The 17,318-nt window shown below is 40.7% G+C and overlaps 1 protein-coding gene across 1 annotated transcript in view; it reads left to right on the top strand.

Moving 5' to 3' along the window:
* SH3GL3 (SH3 domain containing GRB2 like 3, endophilin A3) overlaps nucleotides 1-16,423 on the top strand; it is a 50,278-nt gene extending 33,855 nt beyond the window's left edge. The window contains exons 2-9 of the mRNA XM_061347304.1: nucleotides 1,539-1,607; nucleotides 2,853-2,925; nucleotides 3,988-4,131; nucleotides 5,617-5,750; nucleotides 7,174-7,332; nucleotides 10,091-10,194; nucleotides 11,423-11,550; nucleotides 15,628-16,423. Coding sequence (XP_061203288.1) covers nucleotides 1,539-1,607; nucleotides 2,853-2,925; nucleotides 3,988-4,131; nucleotides 5,617-5,750; nucleotides 7,174-7,332; nucleotides 10,091-10,194; nucleotides 11,423-11,550; nucleotides 15,628-15,833 — 1,017 coding nt within the window. The 3' untranslated portion in view covers nucleotides 15,834-16,423. The remainder of the gene's footprint in view (nucleotides 1-1,538; nucleotides 1,608-2,852; nucleotides 2,926-3,987; nucleotides 4,132-5,616; nucleotides 5,751-7,173; nucleotides 7,333-10,090; nucleotides 10,195-11,422; nucleotides 11,551-15,627) is intronic.
* Nucleotides 16,424-17,318: the final 895 nt, after the last annotated feature.

The raw sequence follows: 17,318 nt of genomic DNA, 5'->3' as shown, positions 1-17,318 counted from the left end.
CATATACCTTTCTCCATCTGTGTTCAGGGAGCCCTCAGATGTACTTGGGCAGTGTCTCCCTCCATGCGTGGCCTCAGGTTGCTTTTCTGCTGTGATGTGTTAGAGCAGCAAGGTGATGACCCACAGGAGCTCACTGGTACTTGAGCTCCTCCATCTCTGTTTTATCTGCTTTTGTGCTTGTTCTGTCAGTGCTTTGGAAGAGAAATAATCTTGACAAGTTTGTGGGCTGCTTGGCACATTAAGCATGAAGATTGCAAATCCTACCATAAAGCAAATAGAAATAATTAGCAGGATGGTTCTCTTTGAACTCATGCTTTCCCTGAAGCAGGTCTGTTCTTTTGCTGTGTGGTAGCAGTGATACTGATGCAAGGTCAGCTGCCACTGAGCTCCCGGCTCTGCTTTCATCAGCTCACCACTGTTTTTTGGCAGGATAGTGTGCTCCCTCCACACCTGCGTGGTGCAGGCTGTGATTGAGAAGAGGAAAGCGTTGCACTACAAGGAGCCATGACCCATTTTCAGGTTATGCAAGTCTCCAAGGCCCTTTTAGCTCAGTGAGATGAATCCCCTTTTAGAAGGCGCTGAGAAGCAACAAAATGCTTTGTTGGGGCAGGTTTGGGAAGTACCAGAAGTCAGTGAGCGAGGCCTGGAATTTTACATTATCTTGTGACAGATTAAGTGATAAAAGTCAATTAAAATGAAAAATTCATACTATTTCTGTAGGAATTATCCTAGAAGTTTGATGTTTGCTGAATGTGTGTGAAACCGCTTCTGCCCGCAGTGGAATGGTGCTTTCAGAGGCTGCTTCATGCTGGGTGAGGATCTGGCTTCCTTTGTGCTGTTGCAGTGCAGGTACTGTGCACTGCAAGAAGCAAATAGCTGAGTTCTGCGTGTTTATTCCTAGCCATGATGTGCTCAGTGAGGACCAAGCTCAGGTGTGACAGCCTGGAGCTGTTACACAAAAGCTCAATAACATTTCAGCCATTTTAAGAAGGTTTGCTGAAACCCTCTATTTAAACCTGGTGCTTTGAGGTTTTGAAGAATGTGTGGCATTTTTGTTTTCAGCATCATAAGGATGCTCAGTGACTCAGGTGGGTCACAGCGCAGCATTTATCACAGTTTTATTCCCTCTACAGAACCGCACACAACTCCCAGCTGCAGGAATGGGAGTTGTATCCCTGAACTCAATGGCATATGCAGCCAGAAGGTACTTGGACATACTTGAAAGGATTACTCTGGATTTACCTGCAGACTCCTGTCCATATGACTGAAGTCTGCAGTGAAGGTTGTGCCTTTAGAGTACAAACCTTTTAAGCCTGAGAAATCATTTTTTGCTTGCCTGTTGTGAATTCATATCAGGTATCTCTTGTCTCTCTTGAAATGAGTGCTTCACTTCTAAGACTAAGGTAACTCTTGTGCAGTTGCCTCAGATGATTGCTGTATATGTTCTAATCTGGAGTAAATTCCTGTGATTTAGAGATACTTATTCTGCAGTTAAGTAATCATGCCATTTTTTTTTTGTTAAATTTATCTTTTTACAGTTGTTCAGTGAAAAAATAAGTGGAGCAGAAGGAACAAAGTTAGATGAAGAATTTCAAGAGATGGAAAGGGTAAGAAAGTAACTTTGGTTTTTAATAATAAACTATTGCAGAATCAAAAACATATCAAGTGATAGAGTGGTATTGTAGATTTACCTGGAGGGGAAACCCCACCATAGGCTTCCAAACAGAAACATGTAAGTGCAAATTTATAGTTGAGCCTTGTCAACTCAGCTGTGGGAGGAGAGACACCCACAGGGCCTGGTTGAGCAGAGGAAGCAGGTTCCACTGCATCTCTCGACAGTGAAGAGAAACTCCTTCAGGAATGGTGCAGAGCATCGGAGGGACCTCTCTTTGCGTGGGAGATCAGAGAGAGAGAAGTCTTCAGTGTTTAGTGAGTCTTTAAATATCATGCAGCCTTCCCATCTGATACTATTCGTGATAAAAATCTATTCCCAGAGTCACATTTTCTCTTGATACAGAATTAGATTTCTTAGTTTAAATCCATGTTCAGAAACTTACACGACTTGTGGAGATTGAGATATTTGCTATCCACTTAACTAATCGTGTTGCAAATTAAATATTATTGCTAATTTCTGCTTTTTCAGCTTTTATGGGCTTTTGATTGTCCTTTCTGTGTATTTTCTAATGCTCTTCGTAGATCTAGGTCACAGCTTTTATTATTGGTAGGTTGAGGAAAAAGTCTTGCATGTTTTGTTTGGGTTTCTGTTTTGTTGTTTTTTTTTCTCCAATATGCACTTCTGAATGTATGATCTAAACAGGTTTCTAGGTTTCATTTTCTTTGGCTACAGAATAATTGTTTCCTTTCTCTGCATTATAAGGGGAGAAAAATCGTGTAGGCCTTAAGGGAGAAAAAGGGAAACAAACCAGAAATGTGATTTTTATTGCGTTTTAGAAACTATTAATGTGAGAATAGTGTGAACTACTGCTTTGAATGCTCCTGACCCCAAATTGTGAGGGGTCACCTGTGGAGAAAAGCAGTCTTGGTAACAACTGTTGGGCTGGCAGGAAAATCACAGTTTAGAGTGTGTAAGCAGTAGTCAAGACCGATGGACTGGAAAGGCAAGTCCACATTTTGATGTAAATCTTCTCTCCTTTGCAGTTCTGCCTTCCAGTTAATGGGGTTTTGGTAAAATCTTGTCTTTAACTATGCCATGGCTATTATAAGCTACAATATTTGCTCTATTTTAAATAAAATTTCATTATCAGCTAGAATAGTATATTATGTCTACTAAAATTATAAACTTTCTAGTAATCAATTTGCTTTTTGCTAACTGTGTTACTTTTCTTTTTCAGAAAATTGATGTTACAAATAAAGCTGTAACAGAACTTCTGTCCAAATCCACAGAGTATCTTCAGCCAAATCCAGGTAGGATAGGAGCAATAGGCGTTAGATTTCTCTGAACATTGTCTTCTCACTTGGAAATTAATCATAGGTAAATTGAAGCTAATTAGGTCATCATTGTGAGGTTTTTGGGTGTCATAGAGAACTTTACCTGCGTGTGCAATGAAGTTACAACATTTATAGGTGGTAAGTCTGATCTGGGATACATTCAACTTGCAGCATACAGTGCATGTGTAGGTTGTGCATGCATGACACGTTGTGGACACCTGGGCCTGTGGTACAACACGTGTGTTCATAGTTGTGCTGTATTTCCTGCAGTGGGATATGGATTCCTAAAGCGATGAGAATGGCAACATATTTTAGCAGAGACATAAAACTGCTGTTGTATTTGACTCATAGGCTGCTGCCGTTGGAGGCACTGGGGGCTATATAACCATGGGGAAGAGGGCTGTCATATGGTTGCCAGGTATTCAAATGAGGTTTTGCATTTTCTGGACACTGCTAAGTCTCAGTGGATTTTGGATCATCAGTCAATAGAGGTTTATCAAATCTTGTTTTAAGAAACAAGAAATGTGACACATTTCCATTTGCAGTCAGTCACAAAGTTTATCTGTTATGACCTTAATTCATTCTCCAAACCAGCTGTTGAAGATCCTTAATTCTTTGAAAACTTCCTGTTAGCCATCCACACCAGTGATTTTGGAGATAGCCATCTCTTGGGGGTACATTTGGAGATGCACAACCCTGAAGAAGTTTAATGGGTTGTATTTTCATATGGATGGTAGGATTCAGTCCTTTACCGATGTCCAGATGGCATGTTCAAGATGAAGCTAGTCACTGTGGACCACAGGAATGCCCAGACCATGTCTGCTACTGTGTTGAAGAGACTCTTGAGTGACCATAGTAAAGAGTAGACTGGAAAAACTCTTCAAGAATAAATGCATGTTTTTGTCCTGATACATGCAAGATAAAAATAAATTAATTTTCACCTTTGCTTGCTAAATGATTTATTTCTTTAAATACATTAGTCTAAAATTGATTTTATAACTGTTTTTGTTATTTATTTATTTTTTATGGCTTTCTTAGCATACAGAGCCAAGCTGGGAATGCTGAACACTATGTCAAAGATCCGAGGACAAGTTAAAACTACAGGCTATCCCCAGACAGAGGGACTCCTAGGAGACTGCATGATACGGTATGGCAGAGAGCTTGGCGATGATTCTATGTTTGGTGAGTTTGTGTATCTCCTCTGTGAATATTTCAGCATGAAGTTCTTTGCAGAATATTACTCAGTGACATAACCTATGTAAATAGCTACTACAGGTAAGAGGGAAATTTAAGTACTGTGATCAGGGGGTGATTGATATAATTAACAAAACATTGCTGCATATTTGTCCCCCTCTTTTGCAGGTGGATTTCATAATACTATTACTGATGCTGTCTAATGATTCATATTATTACCATGACCTTTTTAGTTTCTAAGTTGCCATACCTAAATAATTCGAGATGATTCTTAGATGCACTATATTTCTTTTAACCTTTAACTAAAAATGATTCTGTGCCTTGGAGTAGTGCATCTTAAATATGTATTTTCTTGTTTTCATGAAAATGAACTCTAGCTTGGCCATGCTGCAATTCTCAAGCTATGCTGGCACTTCACAGCCAAAATCTTGATAGAGGCCTTGCTTGCTGAGCATGCAGTGTGTGGGCTTGACTGGAATGAGTTTGAAGAATTGTCAGAGAAGTACTGAGTGGCTGGGTTTTGATATGGCTGGGATTAAGAGAGAATCGGGGAGAAAGACGTGAGGAAAGGAGAACCCTGGTTTGGGGAAAAGAGAGCTACAGGCCTTGAAGAGAGTGTTGTGGCCTGGGACTACATGCAGAAGCCAATACAAAACTGTCTGGCTTTGTTATGTGCTGTTGTTTATATCTGCAGTTTTACATGCAGTGGTTGCCTTGAAATAGTAACAGCTATGTAGGTGTGTGGACCTTGCACTTGAATTCAAGTAGGTGCTGCATAGGGAAACATGCTGCCGAAAGCCAAAGGCTCACTTATTCTCACGAAGAGTGAAGTGGCACAAGTCATTGTAAGCTGGATGTATTTGTGCATTTTGCAAAAGCAAGGGGGATACTAAATCAAACTAGGAAAGTGGAAAGAACATTTCAAACACTCTTCTGCCTGCTGATACTCACATGCTTAATAAGGTATACAGATATGTTAAATAGGTGGTTTTAAAGAAGCACCAACGATTTTTGCCAAAAAGGAGGTTTGGAAAAAATGCATGCTGTGTGGTAGGAAGCTGTGAAACAGGATTTTTGTGATTAAAAGCTCGAGTAAACTTTTTGTGTATTTAATAATATCACTATAAAGTTGTACAAATTAATCAGCTTGGTTTGCAGCTCTCAAAGTGGAGGAGGTTTGCAACCTATGCAAATACAGTAGGGAAAAGAGTATTACTTTTTTTCGCTGATGCCCTTTGGGGAGGGGGGGAAAAGTATACTTTGGAAGGAAAATTCTTCAGTCCTAGTTTTCCGTAGGGGACAAGCACAGGGACAGTGCAAGCAAAGCAGGTACATAGCATGCATTATTGTTTTTTTTTTACTCTTCAAGGGCCTGCAGCGATACAAAGATACCTATTTGAAATAACTGCTTCATAAGACACATTTTCTGGTTTTACATACATTGAGATATAAGTAGTGTATTCTTTACCCTAGGCCTTGCTCTGCTGGATGCTGGTGAGAGCATGAAGCAAATGGCAGAGGTGAAGGACTCGCTTGATATTAATGTCAAACAAAATTTTATTGATCCTCTACAGTTACTGCAAGACAAAGATTTAAAAGAAATTGGGGTAAGTTTTCCAAGGTAAAGCTTGGTATTGACTTATCAATAATCAGAGTCTGTCAAACTCTAGTCCCTGAGATATTTTTCTTGAAAGCAATAAGGTAAATAAATTTCAGTGCATTTAAGTTTGTCTCTTTAGCAAAACAGTGATGAAATCTTCTTTAAAGCAATGCCTGGCTATGTCCCAGGTATCTAACTTACTCAATTTGCTGTATTGCTTGTACATTCAGTACAAGGAGGATAGTGGAAAAAATGATGTTCTTTATTTTTATGCCATTATATTTTAAACATTTTTATTAATTTTTATGAGCACGTGAGCGGGTTGTGATTCTTATGAACATGTGAGTGGGCTGTGATTTACTGCAACTGATTATCGTGTCTTGCCACCTTTGTCAGCCTAAAGCTGTTTATGACAGAGGATGAATAGAACTATTGAAAATGGCTATTCAGGGCAATCACAGAATGATCTGAAAAATGCCATAAAATGATGAAGTGCCATATGCCACTATAGGAAAAATACATAAAGCTGAGGAACACATTTTTAACCTTTAGAGTTAAGTTTTTCAGTGCTTTTGTTTACAATGTGCCAATTCAAAGAAAACCAGGCAGTCTTTGCCTGAGTTTGTTGATTCCAATAGACTTGGGTAATAAGCAAGTTAAAACCCTGATGAAATGCAGAAATGAAAGTTATTTTTTTTGTTTACAGATAAATGGCTGTGGAAAGCATGGCAAAAAAGATACTAATAATGTCTTTATCTCTAGCTGTCTCCTATGACACATAACTGTTTTCAGTTGTAGTTCTTCTGAACCGATGAAAGAAATGGTTTGACGTTGGCTTTAATGAGTGTTTTGTATTGTCACTTTGAGTCCATTCTGTAAGACTGCCAGCAAGATGATTTTTGGCAACAGAAAAGCTTGTCTAGTTATATCAGATAGAAGTGTCAAATTGGCACCTAACAAAGGAAATGGGAATAGAAGATTTGCTGTCATACCGCTTATGGAATTAGAGAGGAAAATAACCCTTTAACTTTTAGCTGTTGTATTGCAAATAATTCAAGAGGCAGAATTGAATTAAATGAAGAATATGGGGCCACACACATATTTAGATTGGATCCTGCTTCTCATTTAGAGAATCTGAGGTGTTGCATGTTTAGAGAAGTCCATGAGTTGGATGCCCAGGTTCAGCAAATCAAGATAGCCAATTCCCCAAGTGTTCACAAACAGATGGTTACTGAAAATTGCATTTATATACACAGCCCTAGACTTACCTGAGGCAGCCTTAGATCAAAGGGATGGACTGTAATCTCTGAGATATACAAGGATAGTATATCTTCAGTTCTGCATATATTTGCATCCATAACTGAAATTTCCTTAAACAGCAATGTGTTTGTTTGGGCATGACCTTTTCATAAATTTTCTGTCTTACTTAGCATCACTTGAAGAAACTAGAAGGACGCCGTTTGGATTACGATTATAAGAAGAAGCGTTTTGGAAAGATACCAGATGAAGAAGTTAAGCAAGCAGTAGAAAAGTTTGAAGAGTCAAAGGAACTGGCTGAAAGAAGCATGTTCAATTTCTTAGAAAATGATGTAAGTCTATTCTGCATTTTTGTTTGCTGCGGTACATCCAGCAGGGCAATGTGTGTGGGATTGGAGAAAGCCTGTCCCATCCCTCATAGGAGGTAAGGTCTGAAAGCAGAAAGTGTGCCTCTTTGCTCTTTTAATCTCCTGTCAGAGAAGAACATAATGCACAGCAGTAAATGGGAGAACTCAAGAACTCGGGAATTTCTCCTGGAGATGTAGTGGCTCAGAAACGGTTGTCACAGAGGCCTTATGTAGTTTTGTAATCTATGAGCAATGAACTATCTGAGAGTAGAGCACAGTTTTGATCAGTGGGAGGGAGAAGGTTGGGAAACCAACATAGTCACAGACGTGCTGCTGAAACTATGAGCAAGGCTATTATGTACCCTGCACTTTCTGAGCTGTCGCTCACTTACAATCAAAACTTTGCTACTGATCTGAAGTATCTGAAAGATTTCACTTCTGAAAATCATCATTACTATTTGGCTCAGAAAATTACTCCATGGAGTTTTATCTGTGGCATGGGCTCAGGTGCCTGGACTTTGGCTCAAGAGTCCAAGTCCATCATGAGATTTTCTAAGTAAGGAGTGACTGTGGTTGTTCCTGGTAATCCTCTCTTCTCTCCACACACAGAGGAATAGCAGGATATGCTTTCTCCTGTGTAATCATAGAACTGTGATCAAAGAATCAAAGAGAACTGGACCTGTTTGGGCCTGTTCCATGGTTTTCCCTTCCCGTGTAGGTGCAGCATCACAGAAAACAAAGTAAGTTGTGCTGTTTTCTGTGAGCAGACTGCAACAAGGGGGAGCTGTTTGTGGGAGTATTTAACTGCAAGCAACTTCTCCCTCTATGTGCACCTGTGTCATGGCCGGTTATAAACTGGCCTGTAGCTCTGGAGCCGTTAGTGGGTGGAACGTGTTTCTAACAGCAAGTTCTAGAACAGTTTGAATCTTCTACCAGTGCAAGTTACATGAGGGCAGCACACTGTTCCACTCTAGGCTCCATCAATTGCCTGGTTGCAGTGATATGTGTTTTATAATTCTGGCTTGCATAAGCAGCTGAGAAACGTTTCAGAGAGAGTTTATCATTAGTCAAATGCAAACTGAACACCAAACTAAGGATAAAACAGTGTATGGATTAAAATGGTTTAGTTGGGTCACTGAACTGATGAGTTATACTTTCTAGTATAACTAATTCTGTCATTTGGAGGGGGTGAACTGGATGTCCCTTTGAGATTTTTTTCATACTCACTTTCTGTTGTGTCCCTTTGAAGAAAACTGTGCTCCTATCTGTCTGTTTTCCATGCTGACCTGGTCTGTCTGTCCTCCTCATTCTTCTCATTACAGCCTTGCTGCCTAACGCCAGTTTGTCTCACTGGGTTTGCAGAGATCTTAACTGCATCCTTCCTATCCTTGCCAATTCCCCACATCTCCCTTTCTTGGTCTCCTTGCCCTGCAGTCTCTGTGCTCTGAGCACTGGTTCCCAGCCACCTTGCCAGGTGCCTTTCCCAGGCTCAGTCCTGATCCACATCTCTTTCTCAGGTTTTTGCAGAGCTAGCTTCAGACCTCCCATGAAGACACTTGCATACACTTCTTATCAGATCCATCTTCCTGCCTTTCCCACTCAGTCAGTCCCAGGCTCCTCTTGTGAAGTGGCGCTTAGTCCCTCAGCTTTCTCTGGCTCTTTCCCAGTGTCTCTGTCTTCTCCTAATCCACAGTTCCATGTCCGTCCTGGTTTTTAGTCATCTTCTTTGGACAGTCCTTGTCTATCCATTTTTTTTCTGACCACCCCATCCAGACCCCAGGCGCTTTGTGCATTGTCCTCAGCTGGTTTACATTACTCTCTTCTGACTGTGATGGAATTATATCAGCTGTTGATTTGGTTCTGTGCATTTCATTTCTGGATCCTATGTGACAGTGTTTGGCTTTCGGAGTCCTGGCCGAATTAACACAGAATTGCCATGGGTCCATAAAACATTTGCAGAAATTTTACTTGGATATCTTATTGTGATCCAGTGTCTGGAGATATGATGGAATGGAAACATGTTAGACTTCCTGGGTTCTGTCTTAATGTTGTCTTAAAAGAAGAGGACAAAAATCCCCAGTACAGCTTGAACTTTTCAGTTTGTGTGAGGGGAATAAGATTATTTGTTACCTCATAACTAAAAATATTTTGATTTCTCTTTCTCCTTCACATTCTCCCTTTCCCCAGCATTCATATTTTTGAATGATTGGCTGATACTTTTCAAATCCAAGTAGATAAATCATGTTTCATTTATCGGTTTATAAATGCTGCCATCTAGTGAGGTAAGTCCAGATCATTTCAGAACCATAGTTTGTAAACATTGCTAATAAACACTAATGGGTCTGAGTCATAAGAGCTGTCAGAGTGTAATTTCTTCCAACATTGCTGATCAGAAAAGCCCCACTTTCACCTGCTAAGGGGTCATGTCCTTTTAAATGTTTCAGGTTTGGGTGTTGACAGACAGCTGGCTTGGAAGTTGAAAGCAGAAGGGATTTGCACATTGTGAAAGGAAATGACTCAAGGACCCAGCCCTGAGTTAGTGAACTAGAAGTTACACCTCAGTTTTGTTCAGTTTCCAACTGGCAGTTTCTTTGATAGAATCACATATGCTCTTTTTCAATAGCCTCCACAAGGTATCGTGGTCTTCTGAGAATACTAGGTCTGTTTTGAATGATCTGTTTGTTTATCCTTCAGCTAAATGCACTGCAGGTTCCTTACAGCTATTTTCCTCTCTGTATTTCAGGTAGAACAAGTTAGCCAGTTGGCTGTGTTCGTAGAAGCAGCCCTAGATTACCATAAACAATCCACAGAAATTTTGGAGGATCTGCAGAACAAGCTGCAAAACCGGTGAGACTGAACCCATCCAAGAATTTTGGACCTCTTTTGTAGCTGAGATTGATGAATATGAGAAGTCACTGAAGCAACAGATCTTGTAGCACCATCTCACAGATGCATGTTTGCTGTGTTCTGTGCCTTATTGGACTTCATTGTATTAAATCGTTGCCACCTGGCAACCTCTTGTTGCACTGTGAGCCTTTAATGTAATGCAGGACTTGCCCAGAAAGCTTTGAGTGTGTGCAAAATCTCTCTCTCACATCTGTGGAGGTTAATCAGGACAGCCTCCATTTGTTTGTGGGTTTATTTAAACTTGCATACTTCAAGATGTGTTTTGGAGGCTTTGCTGAGGAGTTGGCCTATTTTCAGTGTGATTAAGGGGTATAACAAAATTCTGCCAGCAGAGTAAGGAAATAGCCAGCTGGCCAAGAGCATAGCTGTGGTGTAATGCACTTATGAAAGGCCCAGCTACTTGGTGTCATCCTAAGAGAAGAGGAGAAAATACTGTTGTCATCAACTTGTTACACTTGGTGAACAGGAGACCTAAATGACTTGAGTGTCACCATAGCGTAGGCTAACATAACAGTTGTGGAGCCAAGATAACAATTTGTGGTATTCCTGATATCAGGGTGGATGTGGTGGCTCTGAGTATTAGCATTGGGGTTAGCATAGGTATAGCTGTGTCTGTAGATACTCTGCACCATCCATCCCAGCTGGAGGGGCTAGTGGGACAAGGAGGTCTCAGCTGGGCCACATGCACATGCAGGAAGAGGTATTGAGACAGTTGTGCTGACCAAGTGGTTGTTTCCCATTTTCTCTACTAAAAAGGCAATGTGTGAGATGCAGTCCCTGGGCCTCTGTCCTGGCTGGGTTTCTGTATATGTCATTCACAGTTGAGCTTTCCAGAGACCTCATTCCTGGAACTTCTGCTGAACTCAGTGGCAGCTGTGGATGCTCAGCACTTCTCAAACTCAGGCTGTTAAGCTTTATGCCTCTGTCAGCAGGACCAAAGCATTAAATAAAATAGTGACTTGCTGAAATTCAAATACTGCATGAGAATTGAGCAGCTTTTAGTGAATAAATCTTCCCACCCCCTACCCCAAGTGTAAGATCAAAACCAGCAGAAAGTTGTGGGTTTTTTCCCCACCTTTCAAACACCAAAGCACTGAACTTGAGTTTATGCTCTGAAAGTATTTCTGCCTTCAAGGTAAGTCTCTTGCTGTTCTTCTCTGTGTTCCAGAATAAATGTAGCGTCTAGTCGGCCTAAACGTGAATTTAAGCCAAAGCCTGTAATAACTACAACTCTGGAAATTGGTGATAATCAGCAGCACAATGGTATTGCCTATAGTTCATCCATAAAATCATCAGGTAAGTCTATGGCCACAGAATTAACATATCTACAGATGTCCATGAATTTGTTTGATATTCCTTGTACCATTAGAACAGTGGATCCATAAGGCACCAGTATCCATGGATCTGACTCCAGTTTGCTTCCCAGATTTGGAAATGGAATTGTGAAAGGGGGCTCCTCTCAACAGTCTCACCCATCTGAAGCTGAGGTGTGGTCTGCTTGGTCGTCTAGGTTCTCTGCATTGCCACTGAGGGTGGGAGGAGGGAGAGGGTGTGAGGCACTTGCAGAAAACAGTTATTTCTTGCAGACAGGCACATAAGGTGGGTGTGTTCAGCACTGTCTGGAATACCTCCAGATGCTCATTTCTCTCCATGGTCTGAGACCAGAAACAATCAGTTTGGGATCTTAAGTATTAGCCATGTAAAATCCAGTGAGGTGACTCCCACCCTTACTGATTCTTATTAACATGTTTTACTGTCCCCTGAAGCATGCACCGAAGTGTGTGCATTTCTGAACTGAAGTACTGTTTGTGCTGCTATGAACTGGGTACCTGTTGGTGTGGGAGTAGGATCCTTCCCCTTGATGAGCCTCCAATGACACACAACAAAAATAAAAAATCAGCTGTTGAAAGCCCTTGAAAGCTGTGTGAATGGTAATAATTAGTCAGGTTACACCACTCAGTGAAATAGCTTTTCCTCATCTCATGAACAGAAGTATTTTGCCCTATCTCATTAATGGCTATAGTGCTTCACTCAATGCTGTCAGAGTGGAAAAGAAATGAAACAACCATGAAAGAGATGAAAAGGAGAAATAGGATGTATGTAATAATTGTTGCTATGCTTGGTGTTGCTAACAATATCAGAAAGGCCGTGTATCATGTTGTTTTCCTCCTTAAGAAGCTCTGGATGCTGTGCTTACCTCCCAGCAGGTACAACCATCAGTGACATCATTTCTCTCTTTTTCCTCTTCCTGTTTGAAAGTTATCCATATGGATTTCTGTGGCACTGCAGAGGGGTCAATATGCCCTGCTTATAAATGGGGAAACCTTTTCTGTTCCTGTTTAAAATCAGGATCATGAAACAGATTAGATTTATGGTCTGTGACTTACAAATGTGAACCAGGCGGCTCCTTAAACAAAACTGCTAAATGTTTTAAGGTCTCCATGTGATAGAGGGGATAACATCATGATTATCCTCTTCTTTCATTTAGAAAACTGACCTCTTCATCCTACATGAACAAGCACTTTCATGCTTAATTTCCTCTGTTTACACATTGACCCCATCAAAATGTAGACCTTTAATTTCTCTGATACTCTCACCCAAGGTAAATAGTGTCTTAGTACAGGGGATCCATGGAAATCAACAGGGCAGTTCAAATTACACTGTGATATGTTCTGCACAACTACCACAGCCCAGTTCTGAGTGTTGAAATGGCTTTTCCTGTGTTTCACCATAGCTGTTCAAGTTGAGTATCAGCTTCTTGGAACAGAAATAGTATTTTCCTTTGTATGGTCCCTAACACGTGGGGATTATTTACTCCTAATGATTTATACACATTTGCAGGGCTAGATTCACAGAAACCTGATTTTAATGTTGTGAATTATTTGGTTGCTTTGATTAAGCACAGATAAGAAATCTGTGGTTTTGTTCTAATTCAGTGTTAATCTCATTAATCAGCTGCAGCTGAGCATCATCTGGTTCATTTCAGAACTCTCTTTAAATGTTGCATTGCATCATGCCTTTCTTTTTGTTGGTCAGGTTTGAGTATGGTATGGAATACATGGATATGGTTGCCATGTGCTGGAATACAGCATAAGCATCTAAGTGTTTATTCACTTCAACTATGACACAGAGACTTGGATTAATTATTTTAGCAAGCTTCCTGTTTGTGACGATTATAGTATTATTTTGCAACCATAATATACACACCATGGCATGGAAGACAGTGTAAATGCAGGTAGAGGCAGTAACTGTGTTTGGGGAAAACAAACAAACCAACATTGAATGGCATTCTGGTTTCATCCTGTAACACTCCAGAAATCACAGACAGCTCCTTGCTTAATCTGGTTTTGTGCTGTCCAGGTTTGAGTGGTCTGGAGATTAATGACAAGTCATCTTTGAATGTGACAGTGAAGCCTGACAGGTTAACTCCACAACTGGAGAAATTAAGATGTGTGTGGTGTTGCAAATTAACATAAACCCTGTTTGGAGGGGAAAAAAAGAGAATGCAGTTTCTTTTGCTTAAATCTCTGCAACAGGAAAAGATGTGTGAGTATTCAGCAGACAGGAAAAGCCGGGATCATGTCACAAATTCTGTGATGCAAAACAGTGTGTGTTGCAGCCTGTCAGGCAGTGCTGCCCCCATTACCTATGTCAGGGGAGCTTTGTCTCATTGGATTATACAGTAGCAGCAGCTGCTTGACTCTAATGAAGACTTTGACTGATCCTACAGCCTGGAGTGAAACCAGTTGTACTGGCTGTGACCATTATTTAAAAGCCTTTCCAGGCTGCCAAACGTTTCAGTTCTTTGGAGCTTAAAATGCACCAAATGTGATCCATCTCCTATCAGGTGCCTCACTGTCAGAAATTAACTAACTCGCAAAAATAAATTAGCCCTATCGGAGCAGCTGGTGAAAGGCAAGGAACTTTGTCAGTTTTTCATAGCCTTCTGCTGTTGACAGTTCCAGTGGGCTGGTACCAGCCCTACCTTGGCAAAGACTGAAAATAACTCAGCTATTTTTGAGCACAGTCAGTCTGGTTTTGCTGGGTAACTGTGGCTCATCAGCTTGCTTTTCTGCTTAGACTGTCTGAGTAAAAGTATGTCCAGAACCAAGCTTTCACCTGTTTCATTCTATTGGAGTAGCTGTAATTCACTTTGTTCTGGTAACACTTGGTCACTGCCCTTTGCCTTCCCCAGGCAGAGGACTAGCCCAGCAGTGTTACAGCAGTGTTCTGGGGAGGTTTGCTGAGGGGGATCACCACTGGGCAGTTCTCTTCTATTGTTACAAAGGCTAGAACATACCAAGAAAATAGAAGAATAATTCCTACTCCCCAGTTTTAACACCAAATGTTACTCCTGGTTGTAGTATTGTCAATTAAAAAGATGCTTTTGCCTCTGCTCATTTACTGATCACCAGAACAATTGTTATCCAGTTTCCTCAAGAGACTTCTCATAATTCCTTTTCCTACAAAATGCCTGAACAGTTACTTTTCAATAGTTTCCTATACATAACCATGATTAGCAGATTAAAAGGCATTTTTGCATGCATTTTTACCATTGTGGCTATCACATCTGTATTGCATTACCAGTTGTGTGCAGATTTATCCAAAGATTATTCTTCAAGGTGCTTGCATGATTAGCCTGTGTGATAGCTGGGAGGGAGTCAGGGCCAGAATATGTGAGAATTGTCGCAGTCTTCCAAATAAGACAACTTAGTATTTAAGAGGTTTAACTGTTTTAATGTAAGTACTAGTATGTTCTAGTGTTGTCAGGCCATAATGGCAGCAGCGTGAAACCTGGTTTTCTATGCTTCCTTTATTAATACGTTTCAAATTAAAAACCTGTCGGGGCTGAACCGCAGTTGAACCTCTGACTCCAGACTGTAGGGGTGTGTGTGTAGGACTGACCCTGAGCCCTCTGGTCGGTATTCATGCACTGTGTGCTGCAGTGCAGTTTGTTTTAATGGTTGTCACTTCTCCTGTTGACTCTTCTGCTTCCTCAACTCCTGCCCTTGCAATTCGTGTAGCCACCACCCCAAAGAGCCTACACTGATCTTGATAACTGTGATTACTCAAACTCTCAGTTTGAAATAAATATCCTTGGAAAGGGAAGGCAACTAGGAATGGACATAAAAAGCATCTGAACTTAAGGAAGAAACAGAACTAGGCTTTTAATTAATTATCATTAGTGGTATTTTTAAATGTAGAGGGACCAGATGTTACTGGTGAAATGCAATAGAAAAATGGGGGAGGAGGGGAGGAAGGAATTTGTGACAGCAGGGCTACATTTTTGACCCATTGTTTTATGCTTAGGGGCTCTTGGGGTACTGTGAAACTCTATTAATATGTTTGGTTTTTTTCTGTCGCTGGGGGCAGGTTCTTCAATGCACATGGATCAGCCTTGCTGCCAAGCTCTCTATGACTTTGAGCCGGAAAATGAAGGCGAGCTTGGGTTTAAGGAAGGGGACATCATAACTTTGACCAATCAGATTGATGAGAATTGGTATGAGGGGATGTTAAATGGAGAGTCTGGCTTCTTCCCCATTAATTATGTTGAAGTGATGGTTCCCTTGCCTCAGTGATTGTGTCATTCAAGCTGTGAACGTGATTTCATGACTGAAATGGATTCACAAGTGTTCTGTCAGTGTGGCATTCTGTGAAAGCCTTGCTGTTTGACTGACTTACTGACTTTTGTATGCGTCTTTTTAAAATGTATTTATTTTATATGCAGAAAAAAATTCACCTTCCCTGACTCGTCAACCTGCAAAAAAACCCATGCCCAGTTTTTTTGCTTTGTGCCTTGAAGATCACTGTAGGGAGTGTTTCCTGGTAGCTCACTGTTGCTCCAAAACTGCATTTCCTTGCTTTTATTGTTTGTGGTTTTTTTTTATCTTCGGCTGCAATGACTTTACTATGGAAAACCATTTTTAACAATACTGTAAGTGAAGCTAACTGTAACCAGTTCCTAAGTTACCGATGTCACTGAGCTCTCGCCATCTATCACACTGTAATTTATTGTGAGCAAGTTAATCCATGTTTCACATTGTATGTTGACGAAAGACAAAAGTGGTTGTTGTCAATATTATGATGTTGTTGTACTAAGTACAAGTTCTCAGCATTGAAACTTCCTATAATTTACTGACCAAACTGAATAAATATTTCTGTGGGATAAGACCAGTGGTTGCTGCTTCTATTCCTTACAGTTCTGGCACTTGTTTTGGAGCTGGAGGTTGCTTTTGCTAAATATATGAGCTTTCAGTGAAGAAAACAATGCTAGATTAAAAATGCATTAATAAAGCCAAAGTACTAGTTCCCCAGCCACTGGATTTTTAATAATCTTGCTCTCTCGCTATGACTGTGTAGCATTTATCATGTCTGTTAACATTTTCTTCTAGCAGGAGGATAAGAAAAACATTCCTTTAAGACAAAACTGATCCTAGTGCCACAGGGTTTGTATAGCACTCCATTGAGATAAATAGGTGAGTATCTGACTACTGCAAGCAAATGAAAAGTCAATATACTTTCACTTTGTGTAGTTATTTTAAACGGGAGGAGAAAGAGAACACTAGGTGGAAAGATGTGCTCTAACTAAAACCGTGTAAAAAAGTGACTCAAGGTAAACACTCAAGCAATGAAGACAGTATCAGTTTGGTTTCCTGTTAGCCTGTTCTTGCTTTGCTTAGTAAATGCAGATGTAATGACTGGAAATTTAACAGCCCCAGAGGAAGATGTTGTCTTTGCCACTTGCTGTCTGTCCAAGCAGAGAAGGATGAGAAGGGAGCTGAGCTCTTTAAGGGCAAACTGGATTTAATTCAGCCTGAGAATTTCAAGCTCCACTTGGTTCTGTAGTCCAGTTGAAACAGCAGGCCCTAAAGCAGGATAAATTTCATGTGTATTGCAGGTGCAGTTGACTGGCTAGCAAAACCATGCATGTTGGTTTCTCTCATCTTTAGCCTTGGCTTGCACAATGGTCACAAGAGAAGCAGAGGATTATTTTTTGCAGCTGGGGTAGAACCTGCTGCTTAAGGCAAACCACTTCAGAATTTGGGCTTGCTCATGTAAGGAAG

This window comes from Neopsephotus bourkii, unplaced genomic scaffold (assembly GCF_033783945.1).
Source record: "Neopsephotus bourkii isolate Nb327-2 ecotype Australia unplaced genomic scaffold, CSIRO-AGI_Nbou_v1 NB_318, whole genome shotgun sequence".
NCBI lineage: Eukaryota > Metazoa > Chordata > Aves > Psittaciformes > Psittacidae > Neopsephotus > Neopsephotus bourkii.
Note: the sequence above shows the minus strand (reverse complement) of the source record. Positions and strands in the feature narration are given on the sequence as shown.